This window comes from Hemitrygon akajei, chromosome 6, assembly GCF_048418815.1.
Source record: "Hemitrygon akajei chromosome 6, sHemAka1.3, whole genome shotgun sequence".
In the NCBI taxonomy this organism is placed as follows: domain Eukaryota; kingdom Metazoa; phylum Chordata; class Chondrichthyes; order Myliobatiformes; family Dasyatidae; genus Hemitrygon; species Hemitrygon akajei.
In genome coordinates, this window is record NC_133129.1 from 4,349,700 (window position 1) to 4,375,111 (window position 25,412).

The 25,412-nt window shown below is 47.1% G+C and overlaps 1 protein-coding gene across 1 annotated transcript; it reads left to right on the forward strand.

Moving 5' to 3' along the window:
* Positions 1-5,646: 5,646 nt before the first annotated feature.
* Positions 5,647-23,539, forward strand: LOC140728822 (sialic acid-binding Ig-like lectin 15). Its single transcript, XM_073047794.1, has 4 exons — positions 5,647-5,859; positions 10,883-11,266; positions 21,015-21,117; positions 22,931-23,539. Exons 1-4 carry the CDS (start codon positions 5,754-5,756, stop codon positions 22,962-22,964), a joined length of 627 nt encoding a protein of 208 aa, XP_072903895.1. The 5' UTR covers positions 5,647-5,753; the 3' UTR covers positions 22,965-23,539.
* Positions 23,540-25,412: the final 1,873 nt, after the last annotated feature.

Below are 25,412 nucleotides of genomic sequence, written 5' to 3' on the forward strand. Positions count from 1 at the left end.
AGAATGTGCCAGAGCTTTTGAAAAACATTGTTAGATAGGTCACTGGGACTGGATGAGATATACCCCAGGCTACTGTGGGAAGTGAGGGAGGAGATTGCTGAGCCTCTTGCGATGATCTTTACATCATCGATAGGAATGGGAGAAGTACCAGAGTATTGGAAGTTTACAAATGTTGTTCCCTTGTTCATGAAAGGGAGTAGAGATAACCCAGGAAAGTATGGACCAGAGAGTCTGACTTCAGTGGTGGGCAAGTTCCTGGAGAATATCCTGAGAGGCAGGATTTATGAGTATTTGAAGAGACATCATCTGATTAGGGATAGTCAGCATGACTTTGTCAAGGGCAGGTCGTGCCTTACGAGCCTGATTGAAGTCCTTGAGGATGTAACAAAACACATGGATGAATGTAGAGCAGCTGATGTAGTGAATATGGATTTCAGTAAGGCATTCCATAAAGTTCCCCATGCAAGGCTCCTTCGGAAAGTAAGGAGGCATGGGATCCAAGGAGACCTTGATTTGTGGATCCGGAATTGGCTTGACCGCAGAAGGCAAAGGGTGATGTAGATGGTCCATATTCTGCATGGAGGTCGGTGGACAGTGGAGTTCCGCCGGGATCTGTACTGGTTTCTGTCCTCTTTGTAATTTTTAAGTGACCTGGATGAAGAAGTAGAAGGATGGGTTAGAAAGTTTGCTGATGACACAAAGATTGGAGGTGTTGTGGATAGTGTGGAGGGCTGTCAGAGGCTACAGTGGGAAATTGATAGGATGCAGAACTGGGCTGAGAAGTGCCATATGGACTTCAACCTGGATAAGTGTGAAGTGGTTCATTTTGGTAGGTCAAATATGATGGCAGAATATAGTATTAATGGTAAGTCTTGGCAGTGTGGAGGATCAAAGAGATCATTGGGTCTGAGTTCATAGGACACTCAAAGCTGCTGTGCAGGTTGACAGTGTTGTTAAGAAGGTGTATGGTGTGTTGGCATTTATCAGTTGTGGGATTGAGTTCAAGAGCCATGAGGTAATGTCACAGCGATATAAGACCTTGGTCAGACCCTACTTGGAGTACTGTGCTTAGTTCTGGTCACTTCACTACAGGAAGAATGTGGATACTATAGAGAGAGTGCAGAGGAGATTTACCAGGATGGTGCCTGGATTGGAGGGCGTACCTTATGAGAATAGGTTGAGTGAACTTGGCCTTTTCTCCTTGGAGTGATCGAGGATGAGAAGTGACCTGATAGAGGTGTATAAGATGACGAGGGGCTTTGATCTTGTAGATGCCCAGAGGCTTTTTCCCAGGGCTGAAATCGCTAAAACGAGGGGGAATAGTTTTGGAAATAGGTACCGAGGTGATGTCAGGAGTAAGTTTTTCACACAGAGAGTGGTGAGTGTGTGGAATGCACTGTCGGAGGTGGTGATGGAAGTGGATACAATAGGGTCTTTTAAGAGCCTCTTAGGTAGGTACATGGAGCTTAGAAAAATAGAGGACTATGCGCTAGGGAAATTCTAGGCAGTGTCTAGAGTAGGTTTCAATGGTCGGTACAACATTGTGGTACGAAGCGCCTGTAATGTTCTGTACATTTCTATGTGCTGTGTTCTAAGACAATATACAAAGGTGGGGGGAGGGGGAGGAGTACAAGATGGTGGTGAGAGGTGAGACCAGGTGAGAGAGAGGGTGTCTGGGTAGGGCAGTGGGATGAAGTAAGAAGCTGAGAGGTGATTGGTGGAAAAGTAAAGGGCTGAAGAAGAAGGGATCTGATAGGATAGGAGAGTAGACCATGGGAGAAAAGGAAGAAGGGGAACCAGAGGGAGGTGATAGGCAGGTAAGGAGAAGAGGAGGGAGTATCAGAGAGAAGGGAGAAGGGAAGAGAAATTACCACAACTTGGAGAAATCGATGCTGATGCCGTCAGGATGGAGGGCCCCCCCGTCGATGGAATCTGAGATGTTCTTCCACCAAATGACTATAGGAAAGATGTTCTCCATATCCACTCTACCTCAGCCTATCAATATTCAAACTAATTATAGGAAAGATCCTCTCCATATCCACTCTATCTCGGCCTATCAATATTCAGGTTACCTATCAGGTTGCAAGGAGATCCCCACTCAATGACTATAACCTCTTGATTCTTATTCTCGGTGTCCTTTCCCTCCTCCACCCAGGCAAAAGTCAGGAAGTTATGTTACAACTTTATAAAACTCTGGCTAGGCCACGTCTGGAGTATTGTGTACAGTTCTGGTCACCCACTGTAGGAGGCATGTTGAGGCTTTGGAGAGGGTACAGACGAGGTTCACCAGGATGATGCCTGATTTAGAGGGCGTTTACTGTAATGAGAGGTTCGATAAACTTGGGTTGTTTTCTTTGGAGCGACGGAGTCTGAGGGGAGATTTGATAGAGTTTGTAAGATTATAAGAGGCACAGAGAGAGCAGACAGAGAGTATCTTCCTCCCAGGGTTGAAATGTCTAATACCAAAGGCCTGCGTTGAAGGTGAAAGGGGTTTAAAGGGGATGTGAGGGGTAAATGTTTTACACAGACAGTGCCGGGTGACTGGAATGCTCTGCCTGGGGAGGTGTTACAGGCAGATACATTAGGGGCTTTTAAGAGACGTTTAGATCAGCACATGAACAGACATTGGACATTGAAATGGACGTTGTGTAGGCAGAGGGGTTAGTTTAGTTGGTCACTAATTTAATTGGTTTAGCACCACAATGTGGGCCGAAGGGCCTGTGTCTGTGCTCTACTGCTCTGTGTTCTATGTTCTCGTGTTAAATACAGTAAATCTATGATCATCTGCTACTGAGAAATCCCGGTTGTTCCCTCCCTGGCTCACCAGGTGCCTGTGGTTCACGGAGCCATTCTGTTTCCCATTTCCAGGTAATAAAAATGAACTTCTGACATCACGATCTACCATCACGTGAGTAACACACAAAATGCTGGAGGATCTCAGCAGCTCAGGCAGCATCTATGGAGGGGAATAAACAGTCAATGTTTTTGCCTGGGGCCCTTCACCACGAATGGAAAGGAAGGGAAAAGATGCCAGAATCTGGTGGTGGGGGGAGTGGGACTGGCTGGGTTGTTCTTACACAGGGCCAGTATGAACAATGGGCTGAATGTCCTCCTGAATGTTGCAACTGTTCCGCCACTCTGAGCTAATTCCAAGAGCTCTCCTCTCCGTAACCGGTGCCCCCGATTCTCCAATCACTTCCCCACCTGAAAATGAAATGGCAGGATTGTAAAAGCCATCAGCCCCAGGGAACAGACAACAATGACAAACCCCCGAAACCCTGACTCGACCCCAGCCTGTAACGCTCTATATTTCAATAAGAGTCTGAGTTGAATTGGTTTGTCACCAAAGACACTGGCAAATTTCTACAGATATACCTGGAGAGCGTTCTAACTGTCTGCATCACCGTCTGGTCTGGTGGGGCCACTGCTCAGGGTCAGAAAGACCAGCAGAAAGTTATAAACTCAGTCAGCTCCATCGTGAGTACTGGTGTCCCCAGCACCCAGGACACCTTCAAAATGCAACGCCTCAAAAAGGCGGCATCCATCATTATGGACCCAGCACCCAGGACATGCCCTCTTCTCATTGCCACCATCAGGGAGGAGGAACAGGAGCCTGAAGACACACACTCACCGATTCAGGAACAGCTTCTTCCCCTCCGCCATCAGATTTCTGAATGGTCAATGAATCCATGAGCTCTTCCTCAGAATTTTTTCACTCTTTTTGCCCAACTTGTTTATTTCCTTTCCTTATTTTATATGCACTGACTGTAATTTATAGATTTTATTATTATACATTGCCTTGTACTGCTGCCGCAAAACAACAAATTTCATGACATACGCCAGTGATGCTATCTCGTTGTCTATTCTATTGTTTCTGTATTAAATCTGATTCTGATTCTGACGTAACCCCCACTCCGGTCTCTACAGCACCAGACCGCAGCGTGTAGCCCACTCCTGAGTATCCATTATTGCACATAAAAACCCCTCAGCCTGGACCCTCCCATGGATCACAGCCTGTTCCCAGTCCTGGCTATCCATTACTGATCATTTAGTTGTCAGGCCCTGCTGGTGTATCTGGAAGATCGCTGAAAGCCTGTGTCGATCAACTGTTGGGAAAGATGAAGGATATCTTCAATCCCTCACTGCTGCAGTCAGAGGCCCCACCTGCTTCAAAAGGGTAACATCAGACCGGTGCCCAGGCAGAGCAGGGTGAGCTGCCTTAACGACCATCACCCAGTGGCACTCACATCTACTGCCATGAAATGCCTCGAGAGGTTGGTCTTGGCTGGAATCCACTCCTGCCTCAGGAAGAGCCTGGGCCCATGGCAATTTGCCCGTCACCACAACAGGTCTACAGTGGATGCAATCTCACTGGCTTCTCACGTGGCCTTGGCTCACCCGGACAACAGCAAAACCTTTGCACTGCTTATCGAATTGAATTTTTATATATATTTAATGTAAATAATAGTTTTTATTTTATGCTTTGCACTGTACAGCTGTGGCAAAACAACAAATTTCACGACAGATGCCGGTGATATTAAACCTGATTCTGATTCCCCTCCCCCATGTCAGGGCCCAGTCTGTAAACCACTCCCCTGGTTTGATGGTCGTCAGGCCCACTGACATCTGAAGATCCACTCGTGACAGTAGTGAAACTCCAGGTCTGTTTCCCAGATTTTCACCCACTTTCCCCACCTTCCCCACTCTTGACCCGGTTCCACCTGCCAGACGCATCTCCCCCAGTGGGTCCCATTCTCATCTCAGAGTATCAGGCTGGAGAGTGAGCCCTTGGTGGCCCTCCCTCAAACAACTGATTACAATCACCTCTCTCCATCTGAATCTCCTTTCCTTCCCTCTTCTCCATCTTTCACCACTTACCACATCTCCCATCTCCCTTCCCCCTCCCTACCCAGCACAACCTGCCCTTAAACTCACACCCCACCTCAATCCTCAATCACCTCAGACCCCTGTCTCACCCTCCTCAATCCTCAATCACCTCAGACCCCTGTCTCACCCTCCTCAATCTATCAATCACCTCAGAATTCCTTTCCCACCCCTCCTCTATCACCCTGACTCCTCTCTCACCCCTCCTCAGTCCATCAATCAACTCAGATTCCAGTCTCACCCTCCTCAATCCATCTATCCCCTCAGACTCCTGTCTCACCTCCCCTTTCCCTCTGGCCATTCGACACTCCTCTATCAGTCCTGATGCAAACCAAAACTTCAACATCCTTTCACACCCACAGATGCAACTCGACCGCTGAATTCCTTCAGCAGATTGTTGTTCAAATATCGACCTCTCTCTCTCTCACTCAATTTCTCACTCTCTCTCTCTCTATCACTGCCTCTCTCTCTCCCTCCTCTCTCATTCACTATCTCTATCTCACTCTCTCTCTCACTCACTCACTATCTCTCTCTATCTCACTATCTCTCTTACTCTCTCTCATTCACTCACTCACTCTCTCTCTCTCTGCAGAGTTTTCGATCGCTGGTTGGTCAATGTCCGGCGCTGATGTGGTCTCTGCGGTGGAAGGAGCCTCCGCTGTGTTACCGTGTACTTTCACCCACCCACCTCCTGATGTCGCCCTGAGCGGCTCCGTGATCTGGTACAGGGAGAAACCAGGTGCCAAAAAACTGGTGTTTAACTGACATATCCCGGTTCCGGCCCCTCCTGGTGCGATACAACGACACAGGAGGCTGGAGGAGGGCGGTTCGGATTCGTGGGGAACCTCAGTCGGAGAGATGCCTCGATAATGGTGGAGCGTCTGAACCGGAGTGACGGTGGTCGGTATCGGTGCCGGGTGGAGCTCAATGTTGGCAACTTTCAAACGGCGGTTCTAACAGATCTGTCTGTGAGAGGTGAGGACCGATGTTTAAGCACTGAGTTGTAAATCTACACTAATCATTTCACATTTTATCTCCCTGAAAACTTATTTTATTCATAATTTACAAGTATATTTTGCAGGATGATCATGTCAAATAGATGTGATTGTCATGTGCACTATCACATCGAACACTACAGCACCGTACAGGCCCTTCAGCCCACAATGTTGTGCTGATCCTTAAACCTGCTCGAAGACCAATCTAGCCTCCCACATAGCCCTCCATTTCTATAACGTCCCCGTACCTGTCTGAGAGTCTCCCTGTCTCTCTACCTCCCTCTCTCTCACGCACACACACTTACTCTTTTTGTCTCCCCCCTCCCACTCCCTCTCTCCCCTCTCCCCCTCCCCCCCTCTCTCCCCCCCTCCCCCTCTCCCTCTCCCACTCCCCCCTTCTCCCCTCCCCCTCTCCCTCTCCCACTCCCCCTTCTCCCCTCCCCTCCCCCTCTCCCCTCCCCCTCTCCCCTCCCCCTCTTCCCTCCCCCTCTCCCTCTCCCACTCCCCCTTCTCCTCTCCCCCTCTCCCTCTCCCTCTCCCCCTCTCCCCCTCCCTCTCCCTCTCCCCCTCCCCCTCTCCCCGGTCCGTGACGCTGCTGCCATTTCAGTCAGCAATGAAGGGCCTCCACCTCTGGCAGCATTCAGGGCTTCCTTCATCGTGTCAGTAGCTTCCTCTCGGTTTTCACTGCTGTCAGTCATACAATTCCCGAGTGGGACTCAGGAATACCGTCACACTCAGATGTCGAAGGATTCTCCATTGCTGTTTCCATAACAACATTGTTTTACCCGTCAGGGTTGTTACCCTGAGCTGAACCCCCGAACCTGGAGGATCAGTGATCCTCTCTTACAGAGAATATAGAAACAGAAATCTACAGCACATTACAGGCCATTCGGCCCACAATGCTGTGCTGACCATGTAACCTACTCTAGAGAGATTACCTCAGGGCTCTTGAACTTCATCCCACAGCTGATGAATGCCAGTCCACCATACACCTTCTTAACACCACTGTCAACCTGTGCAGCAGCTTTGAGTGTCCTATGGACAGAGTCCCCAAGATCCAGCTCATCCTCCACACTGCCACCAGTCTTACCATTCATATATTCTGTATTCAAATTTGACCTACCAGAATGAATCACTTCACACTTATCTGGGTTGAACTCCATCTGTTCTACACACCCTCCACTCTCTGTGTAATGAACCTGCCTCTGACCTCTGACATCCCCCCAATACTTTCCAGGAGAAGTCTCTGGCTGTCTGCTCGATTATGCCTCTTATCATCTTGTTCACCTCTATCAAGTCACCTCTCATCTTTCTTCACTCCCAAGAGAAAGTCTCCAGCTCGCTCAACCTTTCCTCATTAAACATCCTCTCTGGTCCAGGCAGCATCCTGGTAGATCTCCTCTACATCCTCTCGAAAGCTTCCTCATCCTTCCTATAATGAGGTGAGTGGAACTGAACTTACTTGCTGCTGCAGGTTCGATTTTCATTGCACGTCTGCCTACGTGTCTGCACAGGTGCTGTGAAAATCCAGTTGCCGCAGCAACACAGGCACAGAGCGTTGCATCAGAAAAGCAGCAATCAAGGTCAAGTTTATTGCCATCTGACTGTACACAGATACAGAACGTCAAGGGTGGTAATCTCGGGACTGCTGCCTGTGCCACGAGACAGAGAGGGTAGGAACAGGAAGTTATGGCAGATGAATGCGTGGCTGAAGAGTTGGTGCAGGGGGCAGGGGTTCAGATTTCTGGATCATTGGGATCTCTTCTGGGGAAGGTCTGACCTGTACAAAAAGGACGGGCTGCACCTGAACTGGAAAGGGAGCAATATCCTGGCGGGCAGGTTTGCTGGAGCTATTGGGGAGGGTTTAAACTAGTTTGGCAGGGGGGTGGGAATCAGAATGTGAGTGCAGAGATTAGGGTAGAAGGACAAGGGCATGATGCTATGTGTTCTGAGTTGGTGAGGAAGGACAGGCAGGGGACAAAACATAAACGTAGCCATTTAGAGGGGCTGAAATGTGTCTATTTCAGTGCTAGGAGTATTAGGAATAAAGGGGATGAACTTCGAGCATGGATCAGTACATGGAACTACGATGTTGTGGCCGTTACTGAAACTTGGCTGGAGAAAGGGCAGGATTGGCTGATGCAGGTACCAGGGTTTAGGTGTTTTAAAAGGAACAGGATGGGAGGTAGAAAGGGGGAGTGAGTAGCATTACTGGTCAGGGATAGTAACACGGCTATAGAAAGGGAGGACGCTGCAGAGGGAGTGTCCAAGGAGTCAGTGTGGGTGGAAGTCAGAAATAGGAAGGGATCAATCACTGTGCTGGGAGTAGTCTACAGGCCCCCAAATAGCCCTCAGGACACTGAGGAGCAGATAAGCAGGCAAATTTTAGAATGGTGCAGGAAATACAGGGTAGTAGTTATGGGTGATTTCAACTTCTCTGATATTGACTGGCATCTCCTGCCTGCAAGGGAGATAGATGGGGCTGAATTTGTCAGGTGTGTTCAAGAAGGATTCCTGACACAGTATGTGGACCGGCCGATGAGAAGCGAGGCCATACTGGATCTAGTTCTGGGTAATGAACCTGGTCAGGTGACAGACCTCTTGGTGGGGGAGCATTTTGGTGAGAGTGACCACAACTCCCTTAGCTTCAGCAGAGCTAAGGAAAAGGATAAAAACAGACAAAATGGGAAAGTGCTTAACTGGGGAAGGGCTAACAATGAAGGGATGAGGCAGGAACTAGCGAGAGTAAATTGGAAACAGATGTTCAAAGGGGAAAGCACAGAAGTAATGTGGGAGAAGTTTAGGGACCACTTGTGCTGTGTTCAGGATAGGTTTGTCCCACTGAGGCAAGGAAAAAATGGTAGGAAAAGGGAACCGTGGCTGACGAAACATGTGAGGCAACTCGTCCAGAGGAAGAAGGAAGCATATGTTAGATATAAGAAGCAGGAAGCAGGTGGGGCTCATGTGAAATATAGGGTAGCCAGGAAGAAGCTTAAGAAAGGACTTAGGAGAGCTCGAAGGGGACATGAGAAGGCCGAGGCATGTAGGATTAAGGAGAACCCCAAGGCGTTCTATGCGTATGTGAAGAACAGAAGGATGACAAGAATGAAGGTGGGGCCACTAAAGGATAAAGAGGGCAAAATGTGCCTGGAGGCGCAGGAGGTTGGGGAGGTCCTAAATGAATACTTTGCTTCAGTATTCAGTATTCCCTTGATCAGGGTGAGTTCGAAATAGAGCAGGTCTGTGTGCTGGACAATGTGGAGATTAAGGAAGAATTAGTGGATCTTCTTAAAAACATCAAAATTGATAAGTCCCCAGGACTGGATGTGATATACCCCAGGTTGCTGTGGGAGGTGAGAGAAGAAATCACTGGAACAGTAGCTATGATCTTTGAATCCTCTTTGGCTGCAGGGGAGGTGCCGGAGGATTGGAGAATGGCAAATGTAGCTCCCCTTGTTTAAAAATGTTAATAGGGAGAATCCTGTGAACTAGAGACCGGTGAGTCTTACGTCGGTGCTCTGAAAACTATTGGAAAGGATTCTTAAGGATAGGATCTGTGAACATTTGGAGAGGTACAGTCTACTCAAGGATAGTCAACATGGCTTTGTGAAGGGAAGGTCATGCCTCACGAGCCTGACTGAGTTTTTTGAAGAGGTAACAAAAGAAATTGATGAGGGTAGGGCAGTAGATGTGGTCTACATGGATTTTATCAAGGCATTTGACAAGGTCCCCCACAAGAGACACGTCCAGAAAGTCATGAGGCATGGAATCAATGGAACCTTGGCTGTTTGGATAAAAAATTGGCTTACAGGAAGAAAGCAGAGGGTAGTAGTGGAAGGAAAGTATTCTGCCTGGAGGTCGGTGACTAGTGGAGTGCCACAAGGATCTATCCTGAGACCCCTACTCTTTAAGTATAACTGAGAATGCATGTAGTTTGCAGCACAGGTAAACAGTAAACAGCTCAGTGCACTATCTTTGTAGAAAGCAGGGTTCACTGTAGAATTCCTTCTCAAACACACCAGCTCAGGTTGTAGAACACTTTCAGTATAGTAAGTATTGATCAGTATTATTACTCTGTATTGATTAGTGTTGTTACAATATAGTGACTAGTGTTATACAATACTGACTGGTGTTGCTTCATTGTGGTGATTGTGTTGTCATACTGTACTGATTAGTGTTGTTATACTGCAGTGACTAGTGTTTTTACACTGTACTGAGTAGTGTTATAATTCTGTAGTGACTAGTGCTATGACACTGTTATGCCTAGTGTTGTTATGCTGTTGTGACTAGAGATGTTACTCTGTAGTGAGTAGTGTTATTACACTTTAGTGAATAGAGTGGTCACACTACAGTGACTAGTGTTGTTACAATGTAGTGACTGATGTTCTTACACTAGTGGTATAACAACATTAGTGGTTAATGTTGATATACTTTAGTCATTAGCATTATTGCACAGTAGTGACTAGTGTTGTTACACTGTACTGACTAGTGTATTCACACTGTAGTGATTAGTATTGTTGCACTGTACTGACTAGAGTTGTCACACTGTACTGATTGGTGTTATACTGTACTGATCGGTGTTGTTACACTGTACTGATTGGTGTTGCTGCAGTGTATTGATATGTGTTGTTTCACTGTAATGGGTGTTACATTGTACTGATCGGTGTTGTTAGACTGTACTGATCAGTGTTGTTACACTCCACTGATTAGTGTTGGTGTCAGTTGGTTCAACAACTGAATGATTGAAGGGAATTAGCTGTTCCTGAACGTGGTGGTGTGAGATTTAGGCTTCTCTGCCTCCAGTCCGATGGGGCTGTTTTATATTCGAAAGAGTTTCCCTAGTTTGAATGGGTTTGCAATGAGTGAGACACATGTGGGGGTCTTTTCATTCTGGTGGTCATTGAGGGGAGTATTTATTGTTTTGTTGGCTGGAAATTTTGTCAGTGGTTAAACATGTTTGGTGGGGGTTAACTGATATATTCAGGCACCTGTCCTTCCCTCAGCTCCCGGCGAGAGTGTTCCAGTGCTGAATGGGACTGAAGGAGTTTCGGCCACGTTACCCTGTGTGTTCACACGGCCTCAGCAGAGACGACTCACTGCACACACGGTGACGTGGATGAGGAAGGATCCCTACCAACACATCGTCACCTTCAGGCATTATCGAAATGGATCGTGGGCAGCGGAAAACGGAGTGACTCGGTACAAGCTCGTCGGGGACCCAGAGCTGGGAAACGCCTGGATCAGGATAAAGCAGCTGAGAGTGGAGGACAGTCACAGCTACCTGTGTCTGGCTGAGTTCAGGAAAAGCGAGCATGATGATTCATCCAACATCAATCCCCCGTATATCCATGTGATCCAGAGTGAGATCCAGCTGCAGGTCAGACCAGGTAAGAAACCATTGACACATTCTGGAGGGTACGGGGTGGGTTTTAGGGGTGTGTGGGGGGAAGCCTGCTACCATTATCCTTTCTCTAATCAACCCCACCCCCGGGTTTATCTGTCTGTCCCCGAGTGAGATCTGACTGTAGATCAGACTCGGAAAAGAACCCGTCACCACATTCAAGTTCAAGTTTAATTGTCAATCAGCCACACGTGCGTACAGCAAAACAAAACAGTGTTCCTCCAGGGACAAGGTGTAAAGCAGAGTAGCAACAGCACACAGTACACATCGTTACGATCGCAGAAAAGCATACAGTCACAAAAAGACATAATATAGCCCAAGTTCCTGAGTGGTCTGGCTTGGAGCTGGATGGTAGATTGGATATTGTCCTGGTCCAGCTTGTCTCTCACTAAGTGAACACTGGGGGGCAGCACTGAGCAAAAGAGGAAGGCAGCACCCATAGGAGGCGCCTGTCCCCAACCCACGACGGACTCCAGCACGTCCACAGAGGCCTCTGCTCTCTCCCACACCATCTCGGCATCTTCTGCAGTGTTCAGGGATGGGTCAGAACCTCCAGCACCCATTGTATTATGTGTCCAGTCTCCGGGGATGAATGTTATATCGGCCACTCCCAGCCTCAGCTGGTGATGAGTTCCATTTCCCCACCACATCTCCATCTCAGACGGTCCCTCATACAGGGTGGCCCCCAGACCTTCAATGGTCCCCTGGCGGGGCCTTGCCTGAGCCTGGGAGGAATGAGTGGAGTTCTAACGGAGGATCAGGAAGCTTCCCAGAGACGACTCACACTCAGGTCAAGTCAATTCAAGTTATTTTGTCATTTCGACCATAGACTGCTAGTACAGTACACAGTAAAAACAAAACAACTTTTCTCCAGAACCCTGGTGCTACATGAAACAACACAAAACTACACTAGACTATGTGAAACAGCACAAGGCTACACTAGGCTACATAAAACCACATAAAAACTGTACTAGACTACAGACCTGCACAGGACTACATAAAGTGCACAAAACAGTGCAGGGCAGTACAATAATTAATAAACAAGACAATAGGCACAGTAGAGGACAAATTCCAATATAATAATAAATGATGTAGATATCAGTCTAGACTAGTGGTCACCAAACTTTTTAAGCCCAAGATCAACCCTACTAAATCGGTTAGTCACATGCATGCACATCGAACAGAAAAGACCGGAAATAAAACCCCGCAACCCAGAAGTCCAAATAATGTGTGTACACCAGGGGTCACCACCGTTTTTTGCACCACGGACCGGTTTAACATCGACAATATTCTTGTGGACCAGCCGACGGATGGGGGGGTGGGGGTGTTAATCACGACCGGAATACAGCGATACTCGAAGCCGGTTCCTTTTGTCCAGTCTATTCCGCTATTTAGTTTCCTTGGCTCTCAGCACTTAGCTTCTGTCCCACTTGCTCACGTTTTTTCCGCTGAAAAACCTCAACCGGTTTGTCTCTAAGTACAGGGTACTTGGACTCAGGGTACCGAAGCAGTTTTGAAGCAGCTTCATTGCCTCATTAGACAGCCTCTGGGCCCGAACTCCAGCCTCCCACCCGCCCGCCGCCAGACGCCTTGCCCAGGTGTGGCTGGTCGTGGGTGGGGTGAGAGGACAAGGTGAGGGCTGGAGGTCCCCGTGCCGGGGCTGCAGCGGTCGCAGTCCGGAGAGAGTGACCGACCGAGCGAGGAGTGCGACAGGACGCGCCCGCCCCTCTTGTAGGATCTATCGGCCGACAAAGGGATGTCTTGAGGGATGACTTTCAGTAGATCGCAGCGAGGTAGCTGCTCTGCTACTTACGAAACCCTGAGCCCGAATTAGGTCATCTGCGAATATTTTAGCACCAGGTTCCCCACGAACATTTGGTGTGCTAAGCAAGTTTAGAAGCAGCTCCCATCTATCCGTGCTCCAGGCCAGTAGCAACGGCACTTCCCACCGGCCACGCGAGGCCAATCAGTGATCCCTGGCGCGAGGGTATCTCTGCGTTTAGGCGACTGACGACCTCGCGTACGTTCAAGTTCAACAGTGGGCGTGACAGGGAATGAGGAAAGGTGCAGCTGATTCATATCGTTTCTTCACGGCCCGGTGGTTGGGGACCACTGAAGTACACTGTGTAGTGCATGGCGGGGGAGCTACACACATGCGCACTGGGCAGAAAGAACAGAACTAAAACCCCGCAACCCAGTAACAATCTCTCAACAGTATTTGTGTATTTATTTTTCATTCTTTTTGGGATCTACTGGGAAGATCTCAAAGATCGACCAGTCGATCGCGATCGATGGGTTAGCAACCACCAGTCTGGACTCTGGGTATTGAGGAGTCTGATCAGTTGGGGAAAGAAACTGTTGCACAGTCTGTTCGTGAGAACCCGAATGGTTTGGTACCTTTTGCCAGATCGCAGGAGGGAGAAGAGTTTGTGCGAGGGGTGTGTGGGGTTCTTCACAATGCTGTTAGCTTTGTGGGTGCAGCACGTGGTGTAAATGTCTGTAATGCAGGAAGAGAGACCCCAATGATCTTCTCAGCTGACTTCACCATCTGCTGCAGGGTCTTGCGATCCGAGATGGTGCAATTTCCAAACCAGGCAGTGATGCAGCTGCTCAGGATGCTCTCGATACAACCCCTGCAGAATGTGGTGAGGATGGAGGGTGGGAGATGCAGTTTTCTCAGCCTTCGCAGAAAGTAGAGACGCTGCTGGGCTTTCTTGGCTATGGAGCTGGTGTTGAGGGACCAGGTGAGATTCTCCGCCAGGTGAACACCAAGAAATTTGGTGTTCTTAACAATCTCAACGGAAGAGCTCAAAGTTTCAGGAAGAGCTTCCTTTCTGTTGTCAGATTTCTGAATGGACAATCAGAAGAATGTCCTTTTTTTCCCTTTTTTTTCCCTTTTTTCCCCTCTTTTTGTTCTACATAATTTAAAATTATACATATAGATATATATTTCTTATTGTAAAGAAACAAAAAAAAAGAAAAGGGCCCATTCTCCTGAAACAGTCGAATTTGCAAACATTGGAGCCCACTGATAAGGTCGATCATCCACCAATGACCTCCTCCGATCGTCACTGACCTTTGGACCCTCACTCCAACTCCATTCCATCCAGCGGTCTACCTTCTCTCTTCATTCACATCTTCTCTCCTCATCTCTCCCCAGCAGAAGTCTCTGAATTCCCGGCTCCCAGACACACAAGAAAGAACAACATCCCTCTCATTCACAAACATGCCCCGTTATCTCCAGTTACAACCCAAACATTGCTGCTCCAGAGAAACCATTACCTCAGCGGTGGAACATCACAGTGATGCCATTACATTAGCAGTGAAACCGTACAACGTGTTACAGTAATTTATAGTCTTTTTATTAATACGTATTGCAATGTATTATCGTGTGGCGGGGTGGAGATGTGTCTCTACCTAAGGGGGTGTAAGATGCTCCTTCCCTCCGCGAGCCTGCAGGTCACCTGTCTAAGCACCTGCTTAGCCCCCCCACCCCTCCTTCCAGCCCAGAATCAGGGTGAAGTGAAGCCATGGGAACAGATGGTGGATGTTCGTATAAGCAGCTGGTGCAGATCACAAGTCCTGGTTATACACATGACAAGATAGGCCAAAGCCAGCATGGTTTCCTGAAAGGAAAATCCTGCCTGACAAAACTACTGCAATTCCTTGAGGAAATTACAAGCGGGGTAGATAAAGGAGATGCAGTAGATGTGGTGTACTTGGATTTCCAAAAGGCCTTTGACAAGGTGTCACACATGAGGCTGCTTAGCAAGATAAGAGCCCATGGAATTACAGGGACGTTACTAGCATGGGTGGAGCATTGACTGGTCGGCAGAAAATAGAGAGTGAGAGTGTGAGTCGAGTAAGGGGCACTGCCACCCGGCTGTAATCCCTGATGAAACGACGATAGAAGTTTGCAAACCCAAGTTTGCTTGAGCGTCGTGGGTCTTGGCCACTCCGCCACCGCCCGGATCTTTTCGGGATCCACTCTCACTCGTCCGCTTTCGATGATGTACCCTAAGAAGCTGACTGAGGGGACATGAAACTCTCACTTCTCAGCTTTAATGATACTTTGTTCTCCCAAAGTCTCTGCAGAACCTGACAGACATGGTGGGTGTGTTCCTGAAGACGGCGGGAGAAGATTAAGATGTCATCCAAATAAACAAACACAAAACGGTTAATAAAGTCTCTAAGGACATTGTTTATCAGGGCTTGGAAAATGGCCGGGGCATTGGTGAGGCCGAATGGCATGACCAGGTATTCGTAGTGACCAAGAGGGGTGTTAAATGCTGTTTTCATCTCATCTCCCTCCTTTATCCTGAGCAGGTGGTAGGCACTTCGTAGGTCCAACTTGGAGAAGATGGTGGCTCCGTGAAGTGGTTGGAAAGCAGAGTTGATAAGGGGCAGTGGATACTTGTTCTTTATAGTTATGCTGTTTAGGCCTTGGTAGTCAATGCAGGGGCACAGTCAACCGCCTTTCGTCCACACAAAGAAGAAACCTGCGCCAACAGGGGAGGATGAGGGTCGGGTTATGCCTGCTGTGAGAGATTCATTTAGGTAAGCCTCCATTGCTTCCTCTCTGGCCGGGACAGGTTATACAGCCGACTGGTAGGTACAGGGGCACTGGGGAGAAGGTCAATAGTACAATCGTAAGGTTGGAGTGGAGGCAGGGAAAAGGGCCCGTTATTTACTAAACACTTGTCCCAAATCATAATACTCTGCTGGAACCTTGGATAAGTCAGGGGTTTCAGAAGCAGACAAGTTTGCGGTGACTTTGACAGGAGAAAGGGCCGACTGTAGACAAGTGGAGTGACAGAACGGACTCCAGCTGACTATCTTCCAGGTGGACCAGTCGATGTGGGGATTATGGCAGCTTAACCAGGGTACTCAAGAACAATAGGAGCTTGAGGAGAGGAAATTAGGTTAAATTGTCCCTGTTCCCGATGGTTCCCAGAGAGAGTAAGAGACAGGGGATGGTGTGCAGTGTGTGACTTGGGCCAGTAGTCTACCATCCAGTGCCTGGGCTTCCAGAGGGATACTCAACAGCTCCGGAGGAATTCCAGCCCAGGAAGATATGTTTCCATCCAAAAGGTTTCCCTCAGCGCCAGAGTCCACTGGAGCGGACAGAGTTCACTATCTTTCACCATGTCGCTGAGGCCATTCGGAAATACCCCTTGGAGTGCCTCATCGTTCCACCCCGAGTTCCACCCGCTAATGTCCAGAATTCCATGGAATATTCAGCAACACTGCGTGAGCCCTGACAGAAGTAAGTAGACACTTAGCAACAGCTTTACCACGGACGGGGAGGTCAAAGATCTTTCTCATTTCTGTGATAAAGGTGGGGAATGAAGAGCAGATATCCGGCTGTTTGTCCCAAACAGCTGTAGCCCCCACTAAGGCACTTCTCCGCAACAACCCCATGATATAAGCGATCTTTGACTTGTCTGATCAAACACCAAAGAGCATTGCAGAAGGAAGGCCCGGCACTTCCCCAAATCCCCAGTGGAGTGTTCTGGTTCAGGTACGTGAGGCTCTCTTGGCGTGGGTGTTGCTGACACGTAGGGGTTGCCACTACAGACTGGCTGGGTTGGTTAGACAGAGTTCCAGGAGTGGATGGGGTAAAATGAGTGGATACTCGGTCCACCTGGTCACCAATCTTCTTTACGTTCACAGACAGGGAACGGAGGTTCTCCATGACCTCCCGGAGAAGTTGATCGTGCAGACCCAGCAGGGAGCCCTGGCTAGCGAGGGTTTGTTACAGGGTATTCATATCCACTGGGTCCATTGTGGCCAGATCGTTCTGTTGCAATGGAACGTGGCGAATGAGGAGAACCCAAGTGCAGGACACAGGCATGGGCGACAATCTTTGCATCATCAATGGGGACGGGAGAGGTTCTGGAGGATTGGAGGGTCACGGATGTTGTTCCTTTATTCAAGAAGGGGAGTAGAGATAGCCCAGGAAATTATAGACCAGTGAGTCTTACCTCAGTTGTTGGAAAGCTGATAGAAAAGATCCTGAGAGGAAGGTTTTATGAAAATTTGGAGGTATAACATGATTAGGAGTAGTCGGCATGGCTTTGTCTAAGGCAGGTTGCGCCTTATGAGCCTGATTGAATTTTTTGAGGATGTGACTAAACGCATTGATGTAGGGAGAGCTGTAGATGTAGTGTATATGGATTTCAGCAAGGCATTTGATAAGGTACCCCATGCAAGGCTTCTTGAGAAAGTAAGGAGGCACAGGATCCAAGTGGACATTGCTTTGTGAATTGAGAATTGGCTTGCCCACAGAAGGCAAAGAGTGGTTCTAGACGGGTCATAATCTGCATGGAGGTCGGTGACGAGTGGTGTGCCTCAGAAATCTGTTCTGCGACCCTTACTCTTCGTGATTTTTATAAATGACCTGGATGAGGAAGTGGAGGGATGGGTTAGTAAATTTGTTCATGACACAAGGTTAGGTGTGTTGTGGATAGTGTGGAGGGCTGTCAGAGGTTCCAGCAGGACATCGATAAAATGCAAGACTGGGCTGAGAAGTGGCTGATGGAGTTCAACCCAGATAAGTGTGAAGTGGTTCATTTTGGTAGGTCAAATATAATGGCAGAATATAGTATTAATGGTAAGACTCTTGGCAGTGTGGAGGATCAGAGGGATCTTGGGGTCTGAGTCCATAGGAAGCTCAAAGCAGCTGCGCAGGTTGACTCTGTGCTTGAGAAGGTGTATGGTGTATTGGCCTTCATCAATCGTGGAATTGAATTTCGGAGCCAAGAGGTAATGTTGCAGCTATATAGGACCCTGGTCAGACCCCACTCTGAGTACTGTACTCAGTTCTGATTGCCTCACTACAGGAAGGATGTGGAAGCCATAGAAAGGGTGCAGAGGAGATTTACAAGGATGTTGCCTGGATTGGGGAGCATGCCTTATGAGAATAGGTTGAGTGAACTCGACCTTTTCTCCTTGGAGTGATGGAGGATGAGAGGTGACCTGATTGAGGTGTATAAGATAATGAGAGGCATTGATCGTGTGGATCATCAGAGGCTGTTTCCCGGGGCTGAAATGGTTGCCACAAGCGGACACAAGTTTACGGTGCTGGGGAGTAGGTACAGAGGAGATGTCAGGGGCAAGTTTTTTACTCAGAGACTGGTGAGCGTATGGAATGGGCTGCCAGCAACAGTGGTGGAGGTGGATACGATAGGGTCTTTTAAGAGACTTTTAGATAGGTACATGGAGCTTAGTAAAATAGTGGGCTATAGTCAAGCCTAGTAATTTTTGAGGTAGTGACATGTTCAGCACAACTTTGTGGGCCGAATGGTCTGTATTGTGCTGTAGGTTTTCTATTGAGTTAGGATGCAGACGCGGACGTGAACGTTAGACAGCAAACAGGAGGAACATTGATACGGAGCCTAGACACTGAGACTTGACTCAGAGAGACAGAGTCTCACAGGTAAACCTTCAAACTGGAGCTGAACTTGGAACAAATGGTTCTAAGCGGTTGGGAAACGTTAGTTATCAGACAGGAAAAAGACCAACGATCTGGCAACTGGGGTTTGTAACACCAGGGTTCTTATACTGCAGGTCCTGATGGAAAATAGGTGTGCTGTCATCAAAGAAAATTAGAAGCAATTGGGAAATTAACGGTCAGAACCATGGCACAATCAAAGGAAATTATAGGATACTAGGGAATAAACGATCAGCACCGTAACAATTCTAGGACAAATACCACGACTTCAGGATTGAAGGATGTTCATTTAGAACAGAGATGTGGAGAAATTACTTTAGTCAGAGGGTGATAAATCTGTGGAATTTGTTGCCACGAGCGGCTGTGGAAGCCAAGTCACAGGGTGTATTTAAGGCAGAGATAGATAGGTTGTTGATTAGCCAGGGCATCAAAGGGTATGGGGAGAAGGCAGGGGAGTGGGGATGACTGGAAGAATTGAATCAGCCCATGATTGAATGGCAGAACAGACTCAATGGGCTGAAAGGCCTACTTCTGCTCCTATATCCTATGGTCCTCTGGACCACTGACACCAGGCAGGCAATCTCTGAAATGCACTGATAATGGCTGCCGTCACCCATCTTGCTGCCTGGCCTGCTGAGTTCCTCCAGCATTTTGTGTGTGTTCATCATGGTTAAGAGACTGTGATTGCCCACATCACACAACACAGCACATACCGATGATGATGATTGCAATGTACTGCCGCACAAAACACAAGCCGGTGAAATTATCCTAATCCTGATTGTGATTCTGCAGAATGTCAGGGGGAGGAGGCAGACAGGACACGATTACAGGGCTCAACCTGTCACATTGATCAAGACAGAAGCCAGCCCCCTCCATGGATTCTGTCTACACTTCTCACCGTCTCTGTGAAACAGACTGCAAAATCAGAGACCCTCCCATCCACCCTGGACATTCTCTCTTTGGCCCTCTCCCAGTGGGCAGAAGGTACAACAGCCTGGATGCACGGACCACCAGGCTGAAGGACAGCTTTTATCCTACAGTTATAACTACAGAGTGGTCCCCCAGTACGATAAGATGGACTCTCCACCTCATTATTTATTTGTTTATTCATTTAGAGATACAGCACGGAACAGGCCCTTCCGACCCAACGAGCCACACCACCCAGAAACCCACCTATTGAACCCACGACGATTTACAATGTCCAATTAACCGACGAGCCGGTCCATCCTGAGACTGTGGGAGGAAACTGGAGTACCCAGAGGACACAACCTCAGGATAGAACAACGTCCCTTTAGAACAGAGTTGTGGGGAAATTATTTAGCCAGACGGTGGTGAATCTGAGGAATTCATTGCCACAGATGACAGTGAAGGTCAAATCTTGGTCTTTAAGTGGAGGTTGAGAACTTCTTGATTAGAAAGGACATCAAATTTTATGGGAGATGGCAGTAGAATGGAGTTGAGAAGAATAACAGATAGACAGATATACTTTATTGATCCCAAGCGAAATTGGGTTTTGTTATAGCTGCACCAACCAAGAATAGTGTAGAAATATAGCAATATAAAACCATAAATAATTCAATAATAATAAGTTAATCATGCCAAGTGGAAATAAGTCCAGGACCAGCCTATTGGCTCAGGGTGTCTGACACCCCGAGGGAGGAGTTGTAAAGTTTGATGGCCACAGGCAGGAATGACTTCCTATGACGCTCAGTGTTGCATCTCGGTGGAATGAGTCTCTGGCTGAATGTACTCCTGTGCCTAACCAGTATATTATGGAGTGGATGGGAGTCATTTTCCAAGATGGCATGCAACTTGGACAGCATCCTCTTTTCAGACACCACTGTCAGAGAGTCCAGTTCCACCCCCACAACATCACTGGCCTTACGAATGAGTTTGTTGATTCTGTTGGTGTCTGCTACCCTCAGCCTGCTGCCCCAGCACACAACAGCAAACATGATAACAAACTGGACATGATGGCATGGCGGAATAGACTCGATGGGCCGAATGGCCCAGACCTGCTCCTGTACCTTATGATCTAGGGGCTTACTACAGGTTAAAACTTTTTGTTCAAATGTTTAATTCTTGTTACTCTGATCTCTGCATTCTTATTAATACCCTTTTTTTTTATTCCTTCACACACAAGTTATCATCTGTAGCTTCTTCAGTAAAAATCTGCTAAATGATAAATTCATCTACACACCTACAGATTTTAATCAGTCTACATTATTGGTCTCTCCCCCTTTGCCTGAGTCTGGATTGACCTCTCTCACTTTCACTTCAGGGACAGGCGCTTCTGAAACCGTGCTGATGTTGTGTATCCCACTCGGACTGAAAACTCTCGCCCTTTTAGTGATGGGTGCCGTTCTCTACGGTGACAAACTCAGGTACTGTATGTACTAATGCTGAAGGCTCTTGCCGTGACGTGACTGAAATCCGATTCACTCAGACAGTCGGGGGACGTTGGGAACTGGCTCAAACACTTGAGGCATCCCAGTCAGTACTTGTCGTTTGCTGTTTGTGGAAGCACCATAGAAAATACTCATTGCATCATAAGAGTGACTCCTGCAGAAGAGTTTGTAGACTATTTAGCATTTTGAGATAACCTTTCGGATTAAACATACCCGCTAAACAGCCACTAAATGATAGACAAATGTATGGATGTGTAGGAGCAAACGAGAGAAAACCTGCAGATAGTGTAAATTAAAGTGACACACACAAAATGCTGGAGGAACTCAGCAGGCCAGGCAGCATCTATGGAAAAAGTACAGTCGACGTTTCGGGCAGAGACCCTTCGGCAGAACTAGAAGAAAGGGTTAGAGCATCTGGCACCCCTTGTTAGAAAGAATGTACGCTCTTCCCATGTGAGCATCGGTTTCCAGGGTGCTCTGGCTTCCTCCCACGGTCCAAAATTTTTCCAGTTATCAGATTAATTGTTCATTGTGAACCGTCCTGTGATTCGGCTGGGATTACATCCCTGAGTTTCTGGGTGTCACGACTCGGTGGGTCGTTGTATCTGTAAATAACAAAATGATAAATAATAGATTGAGCTTAGAGAAGGCTGACAGGTTGGCATAACATCGAGGGCCGAAGGGCCTGTACTGTGCTGGAATGTTCTACATTCTAATTACAAATCTAATGTTGATGTGCACAAAAGGACACTCTGGAACCCAGAAGAAACAACAATACGGGAACGTTTAGGCTCTAGCCATCCCACGTGCACTGGGATCAGGTAGTGTAGTCAACCCAGGGTGAATCTGGTCTCTTGGTCTACACAAGACTCGTCCATCAGGCGAAATCCCTCAGAGATTTAGCTCTTGACTGAATCTCTGCAGCCATCTCCCTTAACAATAATCCAGTTTAAACTGTAGTGTATCAACTTCAAACATATTAACACTGAAAAGTATTCAAATGATTTCCATGTCTCTAATATCATTGATAATCAGGTTCCTCCTTAAATTACAGACTCGATCTGTTACTGTCCCCAACACGTTTCATTTACTTAGTTTCTATGATTTTTGTATCCATTTCCCTCTCTTCCAGATTCATCCTAAGAAATCTGATATTCAAATACCTGTATCCTAGAAACTGAATCACAGACAGGATTAAATTCACTCTGCCATTCATAGAGGATTTTCCTTTAGAACGGATATTCCGAGGGATTTCCTGAGCCAGAGGATGCTGAATCTGTGGGATTTACAGCCATCAATGCCTGTGGGAATACTTAAAGCAGAGATTGTTGGGTTCCTGAATAGTAAGGGTGTCAAAGATGACGGGATGAGGACAGGAGAACAGGGTTGTTAGGGATAATAAATCAACCACGATGGGATAGCAGAGCAGAATAGAAGAGCTGAATGCTGAAAGTCTGATGCTATTTCATATGCTCACGGTCTGAATCTAAGTACCATACTACTTTATCAATATTATCCTATAGCCCAATACCATCTTCCTGTCAACAACACGACCTATATTGTTACGTCATCATAAAGTTTCCAACTGAATAACTGAATCAATGTTTGGGCTCATCTCCAGTTTTGTTGTCAAACACTGATACCAACGACAAAATTTATTCTGTGGGAAATCCCATTCATATCTCAATCCAAATCCCTTCAAAGGTTATAAGTGAATTGGGGGGAGGGAGTCGGATGTGGTGTCATTGCATGATCTAGATTCGTGTTAACCGTTTCGTTCTGTCCACAGAAAGCGACAAGACTGTTCCACCGCAGGAGACTGAGAAGACCGGTTTTCCAACCACAAGGTGCAGACGCAACGAGATCCAATGAGAACACCATGTTCCACGTGAAGAAATGTTATCTGTTTTTAATTGACCTCCTCCTACATTGACTCTACAACCTGTTGCACAATTCTGGGCTGAATATGCCAAATATGTAGAACCAGAGAAAGATCGTAGATAGAGGCCTAATTAAGGCGGCGGTAAACGTCGCACAGACAGCAATCACTATTGGACTTAGGACAGTGAGTGGGGTGTGTGGCCAATTGGTTAAGGCTTTGGGCTAGCGATCTGAAGGTCATTGGTTCGAGCCCCAGCCGAGGCAGCATGCAACACACTTAACCCCACACTGCTCCTGCACGTTTGTAGCCCAGTGGCAGCAGTTGGTGTAGTATGGACAGGAGAAGACAATGAGTAGGTGTGAGGTCAACCTGCACTGGTCATCTTTTCTGAGTCTCAATTTGGAAATTATCTTTGAGGGAATCTTAAACAAGGTTTCCCAAGTCATTTTGCTCCTCTGTATTTTTTTGTATTTACTCTGTATTTTCTCCCCATTTAAAAAAATAGTTAACCTTTCATTTATTCTGTCAATGTGCATGACCATACACTTACCGACAATGCATTCCATCTCCACTTCTTTCCCCATTCTCCTAATCTGTCTGGGTCCTTCTGTAGTTGCTCCACTTCCTCAAACACACCTTGCCTTCCACGTATCTTCGTATCATCTGCAAAGTCTGCATCAAAGCCAACAATTCTATCATCCAAATCATTAACGTATAATGTACAACGAATCGGTCCCAACACAGGCCCCTGTGCAACATCATGAGTTACCGGCAGCCAACCAGAAAAAGCTCCCTTCATGCAACACACAAGATGCGAGAGGATCTCAGTGGGCTCGGCAGCATCTAAGGAAAAGAGTAAGCAGTCGATGTTTCGGGCTGGGACCCTTCATACCCTGATCTCTTTTATCCATGTTAGGATATTCAATGTAATACCATGGGCGAGTAGTTTGTAACGCAGCTCCGTGTGTGGCATCTTGTCAAAGGACTTCCAAAAATCCAAGTACACAAGATGAACCAATTTTCCGTTGTCTATCCTGCTTATTCTTTCTTCAAAAAAATTCAAATATACTTGTCAGGCAAGATTTTACCTTGAGGAAACTATGCTGACTACATGCTATGCTATCATGTGGCCTGTAAATTCCTTTCTTCTGCCTCTTCCCCTTTTTGAAGAGTGGAGTGACATTTGCAATTTTCCAGTCTTCCGGAACCATTCCAGAACCTAGTGTTTCTTGAGAGATCGTTACTAATGACTCAAAGATCTCTTCAGCCACCCCTTTCAAAACTCTGGTGTGTACACCATGTGGTTCAGATGACTTTTCTACCTTCAGACCTTTCGGTTCTCAAGAACCTTCTCATTAACAATGGTAACTTCACACACTTCATGAGCCCTGAAACCTGGAACTTCCGCCATGTGCTAGTGTCTTCCAGCATCATTTTCCAGTGGTCCGAGATCCACTCCTACTTCTCTTTTACACTTTTCATATCTGAAGAAACGTTCGGTACCATTGAAAGCTTCCATAGCCTAAGGCAGAGATTTTTGCTGGAAATCCGAACACTACAGATGCAGGAAGTGAGAAATATGTTTCTTTTTTTATATTGTCAAGCATCCAGTCAAATTTCTTATGAGTGACTTATACAACTGGCCACTTTACTAGGTACACCTGCTCGTTAATCCAATGACCTAATCAACAAATCATATGGCAGTAACTAAATGCAAAAGGGCATGCAGATGTGGTCAAGAATTTCAGCTATTTTTCAGAGCACATATCAGAATGGGGAAGACATGAGATTTGAGTGACTTTGGCCATGGATTGTTTGAAATCTTGTCGAATTTCACGTTTGTTCTGCCTCTTCCTGTGTATGGAAGTGTTCTTGTTTGTGATGGACCATTTTCCCATTGTTGGATATGGAGTTGTATTACTTAGTTCTCAGAGTGTTTGTAAAGACATCCTCAATTACAACCACAAATTACAAAAGCAGAATTAGGCCATTCAACCCACATGACGTGTCAGCCATCCCATCATGATTAATTGTTTTAACCCTCAATCCCTTTCTTCTGCCTTTACACAGCAATGTTTGTCACCCTCATTAATCAAGAACCTATCTACCTCTGCTTTAAATATACACAATGACATTGCCTCCACTGCCATTTGTGGCAATGAATTCCACAGATTCACTATACCCTGACTAGTGAAGTCCTCCTCATCTCTGTTTTAATAGGACACCCCTCTATTCGGAGACTGTCCCTTCTGGTCCTAGACTCGCCACTATCGGAAGCATCCTCTCACCATCTCCTCTGTCTCGGCCTTTCGACAGAATGCAGTGAGCTCACCCCCTCCCATTCTGCTAATCACCATCGAGAACAGACCCAGAATCATCACACTTTCCT

Coding starts and splice junctions, on each gene's coding strand:
- LOC140728822 (XM_073047794.1), top strand. CDS start 5,754: ATGGTGGAGCGTCTGAACCGGAGTGACGGTGGTCGGTATCGGTGCCGG. Junction 5,860..10,882: donor AACAGATCTGTCTGTGAGAG/GTGAGGACCGAT, acceptor TCCTTCCCTCAG/CTCCCGGCGAGAGTGTTCCA. Junction 21,118..22,930: donor CTCTACGGTGACAAACTCAG/GTACTGTATGTA, acceptor TTCTGTCCACAG/AAAGCGACAAGACTGTTCCA.